The sequence below is a fragment of the Hemiscyllium ocellatum genome, chromosome 4, assembly GCF_020745735.1.
Source record: "Hemiscyllium ocellatum isolate sHemOce1 chromosome 4, sHemOce1.pat.X.cur, whole genome shotgun sequence".
Classification (NCBI taxonomy): domain Eukaryota; kingdom Metazoa; phylum Chordata; class Chondrichthyes; order Orectolobiformes; family Hemiscylliidae; genus Hemiscyllium; species Hemiscyllium ocellatum.
In genome coordinates, this window is record NC_083404.1 from 112177633 (window position 1) to 112190837 (window position 13205).

A 13205-nucleotide genomic window follows, 5' to 3' on the forward strand; every position below is an offset into this window, starting at 1 on the left:
CAAGGCACTAGTCCAGCCATAAGTAGAATACTGTGAACAATTTGTTTCTCCTTTTAAGGAAAGGTATATTAGCATTCGAGGCAATCCAGAGAAGTTGATTTTAGGATTAGAAGGATTTTTTTACGAGGACTGGTTGAGTTCATTGGGCATGTACTTAATGGAGTTCAAATAAATTGGATTCTTTTGGGGCTTTACAATTTGGTTATGGAGAGGTTGCTTCCCACATTCTGAACAGTCTAGGACCAGGTGGCTGAATCTGTGTAAAGTGTTGCCCCATTTAAGACAAAAATGCAGAGAAATTTTTACTCGTTGGTTATTGATTTGTGAAATTCTTTACTCCAAACGGCTTACAAGACCAGATCATCTCATACATTCAAGATTGAGGTACACTGATTTTTAGTGAGTAAGGGAATCGAGAGTTATGAGGAAACATTATCAGATCAGTAGTGATTTCAACGAATGGAGGAGCAGACTCCATTTGCTGAGTGACTTTTGTCATGACATTTTATGGGCTTGAGGATTTCTCTTTTTGGTTACTTTCAGGTTTTTAATTTTTCTTCCATTCTCATTTATTAGATAATGGAGTCATGTAGTAATACATTCTATTTTGTGTTAACATATTTGATACTTCAATTGCACAGCAGTAAAACTAAAAGAATTTAAAAATATCCTCAGTATATATCACCATTATTTTAAATCTAAAGCCATGATGCAAGGCAAACATGAATTTTAAGATAACTGACAAGATTATACACAAAAAGCCACTAACACAAACACAATTTCCACTTACCAAAGGGCTCAAAGCTGAACATTCGTGTTTTGTCCCTAATACAACAATTGCACTGCAAGTATCATTAATTACTTGAGACAATTTTTAGAACTGCAGAAAAGTGAAAGCACAGGAACAAAAACTATCCAACTATAGCAGCCCATTATAATTCCATTTGCTAGCACACGGTCTGTGATCTTGCAAATTATAGTTCTATTTAGGTGCAAATCCAGATTACTTTTCATGAGTTGTGCACTTTTGCGTCAATCACCAAACTGGATAGTGAATTTCAGACCACCACCATCCTCTGAGTGAAAAAGCATTTCCCCATGTCTAATCTTCCTATCAATTATCTTAAATCTGTGATCCTGGGTAAGTACTTCTGTTGAAAAAACAGGTCAATCCCATGCACACTATTCCATCCCCTAATTATTTTATATGCAACAATTAAGTCATTCTCTTTCTAAGGAAAACAATTACTTAATCTTTGCTCAGCTGCAATTTTCGAGCATTCTTGCAAACCTTTTTTGTAGTCTCCCCCTGGAGTAAGTACATCAGTCTTATAATATGGTAACCAGATCAGACAGCCTAAGCAGTGTCTTGGATAGTTCCACCATTACAATACTGCTTCTGTATTACACTATGCCCAATGAAATAAATCGTCTCATATGCTGCCTTTACCATCATGTTGACCTGTGGATGATCACTCCCAAGGTCTCAGAACTTCTACCCCTCTCAATATCCTCCCAGTTTTTGTGTATAACATTTTTGGCTGCTCGAAATTCAACTTCTCTAGATCAAATTCCATTTACTACCAGCCCCCCCCCCCCCCCCTCCCAACCACTGAACTAAACCATTAATTGTGCCTGCCATGTTCAAGTCTAAACGTCAGTGTATACCACAGCCCTCACCTCAGGCGACTGACTGTGTGGAGTTTGCACATTTTCCCCGTGTCTGCGTGGGTTTCCTCCAGGTGCTCCGGTTTCCTCCCACAGTCCAAAGATGTGCAGGTCAGGTCAATTGGCCAAGTTAAATTGCCCGTAGGTGAAGGGGTAAATGTAAGGGTATGGGTGGGGTTGTGCTTCGGTGGGTCGTTGTGGACTTGTTGGGCCGAAGAGCCTGTTTCCACACTGTAAGTAATCTAATCTAATTAAAAGGTCCATTAATGTTTCATCTTGTGCATCACCACTGCAAACCAATTTCCATTTTAAAAATAAACTTGCATCAGTAATTGCCCTTTGTTTACTATCATTAAGCCAATTTCTGATCCAATGCACCAAATTCCCTTGTGTCCTTTGTGCTTTTGTCTGACCAGACTGCCTATGGAATCTTCTAAATTTCACGTAGGAAAGCTCCATTGCACTAAGCTCACCAATCCTCTTCATAGCTAACATAATTACATTTTTTGAAGAAGCAAGAAATACTCTTCCCTTAATCAAAGCAAGCTGACTACTCCTTGAAAGATATGGATTAATAATAAGAAACAGTAAGTCTTATCCCTCAATTAATTTTAGTAATTTGCCTGTCATCAAAGTTAGACTGAGCAGCCTGTCATTGTTCGGCTTAGTCCTTGAACCACTTTTGAATAATGGTACAATGTTCAGACTTTCAGTTTTCTGGTACCTCCCCTATATTTATTGAGGATTAGAAAATGATCCACTGCATTTGCTATTTTCTCCCTTGCTTCCTTTTAATTATCGACTGTGTAGTTCCTCTGGTCATTCATCCACCTTCAAGTTGGTCATTCCTGGCGGCCACTGGTGGCTTATTGTTAAATAGGCTGGTGATCTAGAATCTAAAGCTAATGTGATAAGGGACATGGTCAAGGCAAATGGTGAAATTTGATACAATTTTAAATGTGGGCACTAATGATCGAATGGTGAATGCTTCTTAATTTCCTTTTTTACTTCACCCCATACTTTCTACACTGTTGAAGCTTCCTAAAGTTTTCTCTTTTTTTTTAAAGATTGTTATAAGCTCTTTTCTTTCTGTTTTTGTTTTGTCCTATTTAATGGCTGGATAACCAGGGGTCTGGATTTGGAAATCCCACCCTCTTTCTGGGATCACATTTACACAGAATCGCCTGTTTTGTATGCCTTCCACTGATTTACCACTGGACCTCCTTTCAAGTAGCTATATCAAGTACACCTTTGCCAGATTTCTTTATTTTTGGAATTTTCTTTCTTCCAATTTAGAATGTTTACTCTTGTTATATCTTTGTCTTTTTCCATAATAATGTTAAATTGGTCTGTGTTATGATAACTATCTCTAAAATGGTGACCCACTACTTAATCTGCCTGCTTTATTTCCTAAGCCAATATTTAGAATTGTGTTGTAATTTATTAAGTGATTATATGCTAGCTAAAAATTATTTTGAATATTGTTTAAGAATTTTGTGAAGAATTTTTCACAGTTTTGTACCAGTTGATATTTGGGTAGTTGAAACCCCAACTATTGTTTTTGTGCTCAGAAATTTGCCATTTAGTTGTTTCTCAAACTCACTCCCACTATTTGGTTGTCAATGGGACATGGATCTTTTTCATTCTGAGTTCAGTCCATCTAGCCTTATTTGATGATGTCCATCCACACCTTTTTAATCCCCTTTCTTTGCGATGTGAAAACCCAGAAACCACTCTCATCACAAAGTTTTCAGTCTTATGGTATAATCAAATTGACTGTTCATTACAATTACAATTTTTATACAATACACTATTTCTTCAAGTAAAGGTTCGTTTGCTGCTCCTTTCCCCTACCTAATGCCATCTTGTCCTTTGCAGCCCCTCTGTCTCCACTGCTGCTTCATATTTTAGGTTTTGAAGATCAATTTTCTTTGGAGTTTTATGATTTCTCAATCTCTGTATAATATTAACAGTATAGCTTACTGTTTGTTACAGGAGAGCTATGATGCTACAGGAAAGAAAGTGAAAGAAAACCTATTGAAGAAGTAAGTAAATTGTTGTGTAATATTTTAGAGTTTATAAGTTTGATTTTAAAATCAAATTCGTGTCATAAAATAAGCTGTTTACCCCATTTTGTTCTTGTCAGCTCTGAGCTATCTACTCAAATGCATTAAAATAAAACAAAACTGTAGATGCTTGACACCTGAATCAAAAACAAAAATTGTTGGAGAACCTCTGCATATCTAGAAGCATCTGCAGGAAAAGAAAACAGTGTTAACGTTTTGAATTCAGTGACTCTTCAGAACTGATAATAGCTAAGAAAAGATGTTATTTATGCTGAAGACGATGGTGGAGTGGAGGGGCAGGGAGGGAGAAGAGGTGAGCAGATTACTTTGGTGTTTAAGTTGATGGTCTTCCAGTCACAATCTGTGTTTGTCTTGATGTGCGTCCCAGAGAGCAGACCTAGAGCAATAGTCATGCTTCACTCAGCTGCTAGGGCCGAACCTCTGCAAGAACCATTTCATCTCTCTTCAGACTTTGTTTGCAAAGGCATGTTCCAGAAGGAGATGTGACAGTCTTGCTCCCTGCTCGTGACAGAGTCCAAGCACACTTGGAAAGATTTCCCTTTGTGATACCAGCCAAGAGATGTCTTGGTGCTTTTTTGAAAAATCTGGCTTTGACAGTCTGCTCAAGCAACACCCGACAAGATCAACCCTCTCTTTTTCTCAAAGCTATGTGATGACAACTGCCTGAATAGACTTGTTGTCAAAGGTGTTTTCTTTCTCAAATTTTTCTGAGGGACGAGTGATACAGTCTAATTACTTGGAGCATTCTACGGCAACAAAGACAAATCTATCTTAACAACGAGGGCAGGTAAAACCTCAGTAATTAGTGGCACTTGGTGTAGCATAATGAGGGTCTATGCACTCTACATCCAGCACTTTACACATGGTGTCCCTTAAGACAGTCCATCTTCAACATCCAAATGAAGTGGAAGATGGCTCAGGTGACTGCAGCCGCCCAAGTTCAGGAAATAGGCCAGACCTGCACCACAAACAAAGAGGATTTCCTAACTGATATCCATGTTCTTACCACAATGCAGAGGGAGCAGTTCTCCCATCTGTCCAGTTTCTGCATCCTCTTGCTGAAATGTTCTTCCCAAGTTATGTGCACACCTCAGTCCCTCTGAATGTTCAGGTAATCTGTCCTAATGGTGAAGAGTATAAAAACATTGATCAGTTTAGCTCCCAAAGAACATAAACTACCTCTTGCCTCAATTTATCATTGCACCCGAGGCCAGTTTGAACTGGTTGAAAATACTCAAGTCTGTGGACTGACAGTGGACTTAAGCAAAAACACAGCAATGTCATCCATGAACAGGAAGCTTTGAGCTACAGGCCTTTGCTGCCTTGAGTAATGACTCCTCTCAAATTCTCATCCTTCCTGATGGACTATAGCTCCATACAACACAAACACAAGACAGGAGAGAGTGGGCGGTACGCAAGATCTGATCAGGAGTTACACACAGGCATAGTCCTGCATGTAAGCCATTGTATTCCAGAGGATTGTGAGGCTGAGATTGTCTGCCCAGCATAACTCTGTGGAGTTGTGGATAGTATAGAAAATTATCAAAGGATACAGTGAGACATCGATCAGTGACATGTATGAGCAGAAGAATGGCAGATGGCGTTTAATCCAAGTAAGTGTGAGGTTCTGCAGTTTGGGAGATCAAGCGTAAAGAAAAACTAAAGCTAATGGCAGGAGCCGGAATAACAATGATGTACAGAGAGATCTTAGGGTTTAGCTCCCTGAAAATGGCCTCACGTAGGTAGAGATATAGTAGGTAGATAAAGAAGAGATATGGCATGCTTGCCTTTTTTTTGGTCGGAGAACTCAATGCAAGAATCAGGATGACATACTGCAGTATTATAAGAATTTGTTTGGGCCCCAATTAGAGTATTGTATTCCATTCTGGTTGCCACTTTCCAGAAGGAATGTGGAGGCATTGGATAGGGTGCAGAAGAGGTTTACCAAAACGCTGCCTGGATTAGACTGTATGAGCTGCAAGGAGAGACTAGAAAAACATGGATTGTTTACTCTGGAGCACCGAAGGCTGATTGGAGGCTTGATAGAATTCTTTAAAGTTATGAGATGTTTGGATAGGATTGACAGCCAGAATCTCTTTCTCAGAGTTGAAATGTTTAATACTAGGGGACATACATTTAAGATGAGAGGGGGGAAGTTCAAAGGAGATGAGGGGCAAGTTTTTTTTAGAATCATGAGAATCTGGAAACGCTGTCAGGGGTAGTGGTGGAGGCAGATATGATAGGGACATTTAAAGGATTTTTAGATAAGCACATGAATGTGCAAGGAATGGAGGGATACTAGCCATGGGCAGGCAGAAGGGATTAGTTTAATTTGGTATCATATTTGTCACAATAACATAGATCAAAGGGCCTGTTGCAATGCTGTGCTGTACTGTTTTGTCAGCTGCATCTAAGTTCAGCAATCCTTCAACCTAATGTGCCAAATCATTTTTTAACTAGCTCTGTTTTCATGCCCGTGTTACTGTCTTTTTTTTTCAAAAAAAACTCAACCCCACTCCTCTCCCCTTCAAAGTGAATTTAAAATTCAACTATGTTTACTATCATTTATGAGCACCTATTTAATAATTCTGATTGTTGCACAATATCAAGTCTATTATAGAATACTCCCTCCTTAATTCCAGAAGCTATTGTTCTAAAACAACCTAGACATCACTTTTGAGTCCTTCATCTAGGCCACCTCCATATGAAGATTAAAATCCACCCTGTCTACACCTTGCCTTTCTGACAAGGTCCTGTTATTTCTTTCTTTCTTATCAACCCAACTGTCAGTTACAGATCTGGGTTTTCAAGGATCTTTACCACTCAAGTGACTTCTACCCTTAACGTTTCTTATCTCTTTCCAAACTGTTTCTAACTTGGGTCTTCCCCTTCTATTGTGTGCATATCGTCATTTAACCGATGGTGCCATCCTTCCACCATTTTCCAATCCTCTGTTCTTTCTCAAGTTCCATCCTCTCAAGACTTCAGTTCCCCACGTCTCGGTAGTGGCTGTTTAGATTATACTTAGTTCTATTTATGTTTTTAATTAATCTTTTTCTAAGTGAATGCTACATGCTTCACATACAGATTCTTTAGGTTTATCTTTCTATTCTTTTTATGACTTCTAACTTTATCTGTTGATGTACTCTTAACGTTTGGACTCTAACAATTCCAGTTATAATATGTTTATCATTTTCTGAATGAGTACTTTTCTCTTTTTTGCCTTGTGTTTACTCTTTGATATACTACGTCTTCTGAAATTTGATTCCTTGCTCCAACTTCCTAGTAAAGCAACTCATAAAAAATTGGCCCCTGCTTTGTTCACTTGGAGATTGTCCCATTTTTCCCTGTACCAAGTTGTACTTGCTTGTTATCCTTTCTCCACCGATGACTAATGATCAACCTCATGGACTCTCACAAAGGATTGTGGTTGTACTCGACAAGACCCCAAGCCACCAGTGTTTGGTACTTGGGCATCACATATTATACCAGGTAGTAATCTTTGGATATTTGGGGAGGATTTTACAACATGCGCCTTAAGTGGTTTCTGGTAAAATGTCAGTTGGCCTGTGTATTTAATTACTTGAGATTTTTTGAAACTGTTTGATGGGCAAATAAGAGTCAACCTGTTTGTTGTCAATGTATTGAAAGTAAAATTAATTTAGTCAAAGAAATCAACAGGACAAAGAAATATCCTTTGTCCCCTTGAATCTGCAGGCATCAAAAGAAACCAAGTAACTTTTTTTTTCAGCACTTGGACCATAGCTTTGTATTCCTTATGCAAATGCACTTAGAATTATTTCTTCAAGGTGGGATCCTATGCTTACCACTCTTCCAGTCAGTGATAGCAAATTCCCAATTCCTCATCTCTTGAAGACCTCCCTTAGTGCTTTAAGGACAAGCCAAATGCGTGGCAGATGTGTTATGTGAACAAATGTGAGATTATCATCTTTGGTAGCAAAAAATGAAGGCAAGTTATTATCTGAATAGCTGTAAAATTGAGAGGGAAATGTGCCACGATATCTGGGTGTCTTCACACACTAGTTGTTGAACATAAGCGTGCATATGATACAAGCCATGCAAAAGGCATTTGGTAGTAGCAGGGGCATCTTGCTATAACTATGCAGGGTCTTGGTGAGGCTATAGCTGAAATATTGCATTTTGGTCTTTTTTATCAGTGGAAGAATGTTCTGCCATAGAGACGGAACAAACATTTATCAGACTAAGTCCTGGAATGGTGGCACTGACTGATGAGGATTGGTAATCGATTAGAGACTGTTTGCAGGAGTTCAGAAGGAAAAGAGGGGATCTGTTATAAATCTAAAGGTCTGAGTTAGACAGCCGAAATGAATGAAGGATGTTCCGGATGGTCCTATAACCAGAGGTCACATAAAAACATGGGAGCAGGAGGAGGCCAATCAGCCCTACGAGCCTGCTCTGCCGTGAATCATGATCGTGGCTGATTGTTCAACTCAGTAGCCTAATCTTGCTTGCTTCCTATAGCCTTTTGATCCCATTTGTCCCAAGTGCTATATCTAGCCATCTGCTAAATACATTCGATGTTTTGGTATCAACTACTTCCTGTGGTAATGAATTCCACAGGCTCACCACTCTTTGGTTGAAGAAATGTCTCCTCAGCTCTGTCCTAAATGGTCCACCCTGAATCCTCAGACTGACCCCTGGTTCTGGATGTACCCAACATCTTCCCTGCATCTACTCTCTTAGTCCTGTTAGAATTTGTCTCTGAGATTTTCCACCCTCCAACTTGCCTGAACTCCAGCGAAAACCATCCTAACCTAGTCAATCTCTACTCATATGTCAGTCTTGCCATTCCCAGAATTCCCAATGAAGTGCTTAAACCCAAAACGTCAATTCTCCTGCTCCTCAGATGCTGCCTGACCTGCTGTGCTTTTCCAGTACCATACTTTTTGACTCTGATCTTCAACATCTGCAGTCCTCATCTTCTCTCATTCCTGGAAATCAGCCTGGTAAATCTTCGCTGCAATACCTTGTGAGCAAGAAAATCCTTCTTCCAAAAAAGGAGACCAAAATTGTGCTCAATATTCTAGGTGTGACCTCACCAAGGCCCTGTATAAATTGCAACAACACATCCCCTCTCCTGTACTCAAAACCTCTCGCAGTGGAGGCCAACATACCATTTGCCTTCTTTTACTGCCTGCTGCACCTGCGTGCCTACCTTCAGCAACTGGTGCACTAGGATACCGGGTCCTGCTGCACACTCCCCTCTCCCAATTTACAGCCATTCAGGTAGTAATTTGCCTTCTTGATCTTTGCTTGCAAAGTGAATAACCTCCCATTTATCCAAATTATACTGCAATTGTCATTGATTTGCCCATCTACCAAACCTGTCTGGATCATACTGAAGGACCTCTGCATCCTTGTCACAGTTCATTGTCCCATCCAACTTGGTATCATTTTCAAAACTTTAAGATGTTACATTTAATTCCCTCATCCAACTTACTAATATATTCTGTGAATAGCTAGGGTCCTAGCACTGATCCCTGTGACATCGCACTAGTTACTGCCTGCCAACTTGAAGATTCCTACTTTGTTTCCTCTCTGCCAACCAATTTTCTATCCATTTCAATACACTTCTTTCAGACCACTCACACCCATTCCAAAAAAAAATCCCATGCACTTTAGGTTTTGCACAGTAATCTCTTATGCGGAACTCTGTCACAGCTTAATGACTGTAATGAGGAAAACATTCTTCACCTCGCGAGTGGTGATACAGCAGAATTCACTAGCAGAGAATGAAACCAAGGCCAAAATATTGTATGATTTCGAGAAGGAGTTGGATATAGTACTTGAGGCTAAATCGATCAAAGGATATAAAAGAAAGCTGTAATCGGCAAAAGAGTCAGATGATCTGACATGCTGATATGTATATTAGAGCATAGAACGTGGAAAAGTACAGCACAATGTTGTGCCGATATGTACATGTCAGGGTAAGTTAAAGGGCTGAGTAACCTAGTCTGAACAGGAAAAAAAATTTCTTTGCTTGATTGTTTTTACCTTATGGTATGAACCCGAGGTAAAAATAGTTCATAGTTATAATTTAAAAGGGAGAAAGTTCATTGTATGATTCAATGCAAAAGAGACACTTTAAAGTTTAGTTTATTACTGCAGTAATTGGCAATTGATTTGTCCTGAATTTTTTTTTGTTCAGAACACTGGTTTAGGAGCACATCTTGAGTAATATTGCTAGAATGTTGACAATAGATGATAATAGACAGGTGCAGGAGTAGGCCATTCAGCCCATTGAGCCAGCACCACCATTCATTATGATCATGGCTGATCATCCACAATCAGTATCCTGTTCCTGCCTTATCCCCATAACCCTTGATTTCACTATCTTTTAGAGCTCTATCAACTTTTTCTTGAAAGTATCTAGAGACTTGGCCTCCACTGCCTTCTGGAGCAGGGCATTCCATATACTCACCAATCTCTGGGTGAAGAAGTTTCTCCTCAACTTTGTTCTAAATGGCCTACTCCTTACTTTTAAACTTGTGTCCTCTGGCTCTGGACTCCCCCATCTGCAAAAACTTGCTTCCTGCCTCCAGAGTATCCCATCCTGTAATAATCTTTGATGTCTCAATCAGATCTCCTCTCATCCTTCTAAACTCGTGGATACAAGCCCAGTTGCTCCGGTCTTTGACATATGATAAAGCCATTCTGGGAATTAACCTTGTGAACCTATGTTGCACTCCCTCAATAGCCAGAATGTCCTTCCTCAAATTTGGAGACCAAAACTGCACACACTACTCCAGTTGTGGTCTCACCAGGGCCCTGTACAGCTGCAGAAGGACCTCTTCGCTCCTATACTCAATTCCTCTAGAATCCAAATCCTTCAATTAGTCTTTATCAGGTAGAGTGAATTGAAATGATTGAAGTGTGTCCTTTATTATACTGGACATCTTGGAAAGTGGATGAGATTGTCACGAAAATGCTTGCCTTTTATATTAATATGCTGAGCTCCTTCGTCATTAAGGATTGTGATATTTGTGGAGCTGCCACTTTTTAAGTGTTCAATTGTCTATCACCATTCATGACAGGATGTAATAGAACTGCATTTTGGAAATTAGCAAAGTGAAGGGCCATGTAAAACAGTCAGTTGGTACTTGATGAGTTTTATGGACCACAGTTTTTTTTCTTTTTTTACAGATCAACATGTCAGGAATCCTTTGAAGACATGCTAATGGGCATGGATGAACAGCTCAAAGAATTCTGTGCCAGGAAGCAGAAAAATAAGGATAGGAAACACAAAGAAAGGGTAATTATGCACTGTTTTAGACACCATTTGTAGCTATGTTCAGTTGGGAAAAAAAGTCATGGCTCTCCCTTACCTACAAAGGAATAGCAACAGAAATCAAGCTAATGTATTAGTGATTCTTGTAATATGGAGTGAGATTTAGATACATGTTAATACGATTTACTTTGAGTTTGGATTTGAGCTGAGGTCATGTAGATTTTTGTCGGTCTATGAGGGGTTTAATGATTCACTTGTAAGTATCTCTGTAGCCATGGCAATTTTCTTATTTTAAAAAAAACAACATGAAAGACTTTCCAGAGAGTGCCGGGTTTTGTTTTCGTTTGGAGACTTGTAAGTGAATAGTTGTGTATTCACTTTTCAGTTTAAATGATACAGATTTGTTTGGGGAATTACCCATAATTTGGAAAGAAAAGTGTTTCGATTTAGCGGCTGGTCTTTGCACAACCAAATCAGTTGTGTAAATCAATTTCTTCTGAGGAACAGGCATAGTTTAGAAATCTTAGGGAATAGTTTATCTCTATGTAATTTGAAATTTCCAGGCCGGAATTGTTTTGTTAATATCCTGAAGGAGTCTTTTGAAATGGACACGGTCTAACCCTTAAGAAAGCTCATAGGAGCGGCTGGGATTAAAATAGATAGTTGTTTTCGATTCATAGGTATGCGATGGGCCAAAGGGTCTTTTTCTGTACAGTGGATCTCTGACTCTATGGTTGTCAGATTCTCTAACTGAAGAATTGAAACTATAATTAAGTCATATAGTATGAAAGAGAAGGGAGTTCTCTCTAGTGCATGTATGGTAAAGAATTGTTTAATGGGATTATAATTTATTGTGTTTCGGAAGCTTTAAACACATGTTTTCCTGTTTTAATTTCCTTTCTCTTGCATAACAAACTTATGTTTTAATGTTGAAACAAAACCAACAGTTGTGTTCTTACTTTTCATGAGACACTATCTTGTTAAAACCAATAGAATGATATATCAAGCTAAAGTTCAGTCTGAGGTCTGACGTGTCTTGTAATAAAGTCAGGTGGGTTGACAACATTTATGTAATTTTTCTTTTATAATGTATTTATTTTCTGAAAGAAAAACCTTTTGTTGTGGATTTTTGGCTTACACTTCTCAGAACATTTTACAAGAATTACAGTTGTAAAGACCAAACAATACTCAGTGTATAAGAAAAGAATGCTGATTTGTTCGCACGTGAACTGATGGTGGACCAGTTAACTGATTATTGTCATTACCAAGTTGCTGCAAAACTCATAACATTCTGTCCAGCATTCAATCTGATTCTGCAATTGAACATTTGATTAATAATCCTGAATGTTCATGTAATGTTTTGTGCAGTCAACTTAGGATTGTCAATTGGGTTCGCAGTGTGATGGAAGCTAGATATCTCCATATATAGTGCCCGTATGCAGTTTGGTGTATGTTGCCCCTTTTTAGAGTGAGTAAGGTGACCCGGAGACAGGAGCTAAAGGGGCAGTCTAAGACCGACTGTGGAGCTGAGAGGATATACAATAAAGTGTTTCCTGTTCAAATTTACCTTCCGTCTACCTTGTATATTCATGGTTCTAGTGAAGCATTAACAAACATTAGATTAAATTCCCTACAGTGTGAAAACAGGCCCTTCGGCTCAAGTCCACACCAACCCTCCGAAGAGTAACCCACCCAGACTCATTTCCTTCTGACTAATGCATCTAACACTATGGGCAATTTAACATGGCCATTTCACCTGACCTGCACATTTTTGGACTGTGGGAGGAAACTGGAATACCTGGAAGAAATCTATACAGACACTGGTAGAATGTGCAAACTCTACACACAGTCATCTGAGTCTGGAATCAAACCTGGGTCTCTGATGCTGCAAGGCAGCAGTGCTAACCACTGAACCACCATGTCACCCCATTATACAGTAATTTTCAAGAAGATAGAAACTGGTCACACTTAACGCTAGCACAGCAGAGAAGGTCTTTGACGTTTTTCCAATATTGCTGTGTATTCCTCCAAATGCCCGAGATTGCTTTAATCTAGGTGACAACTTCTGACCAAGCTGATGTGATGTGATTTTGTGGCCTCCATTCTTGCTCCTTTGGGAAGACTAAGTCACATCTCTGTACCTGTCTAGCAAACCTCCAGGTCCCTCCCTGCACAGAAGG

The 13205-nt window shown here is 39.3% G+C and overlaps 1 protein-coding gene across 1 annotated transcript in view; it reads left to right on the forward strand.

Moving 5' to 3' along the window:
- LOC132815239 (nucleolar protein 58-like) overlaps window positions 1-13205 on the forward strand; it is an 87268-nt gene that overhangs the window by 30097 nt on the left and 43966 nt on the right. The window contains exons 5-6 of the mRNA XM_060824054.1: window positions 3664-3713; window positions 10941-11049. Coding sequence (XP_060680037.1) covers window positions 3664-3713; window positions 10941-11049 — 159 coding nt within the window. The remainder of the gene's footprint in view (window positions 1-3663; window positions 3714-10940; window positions 11050-13205) is intronic.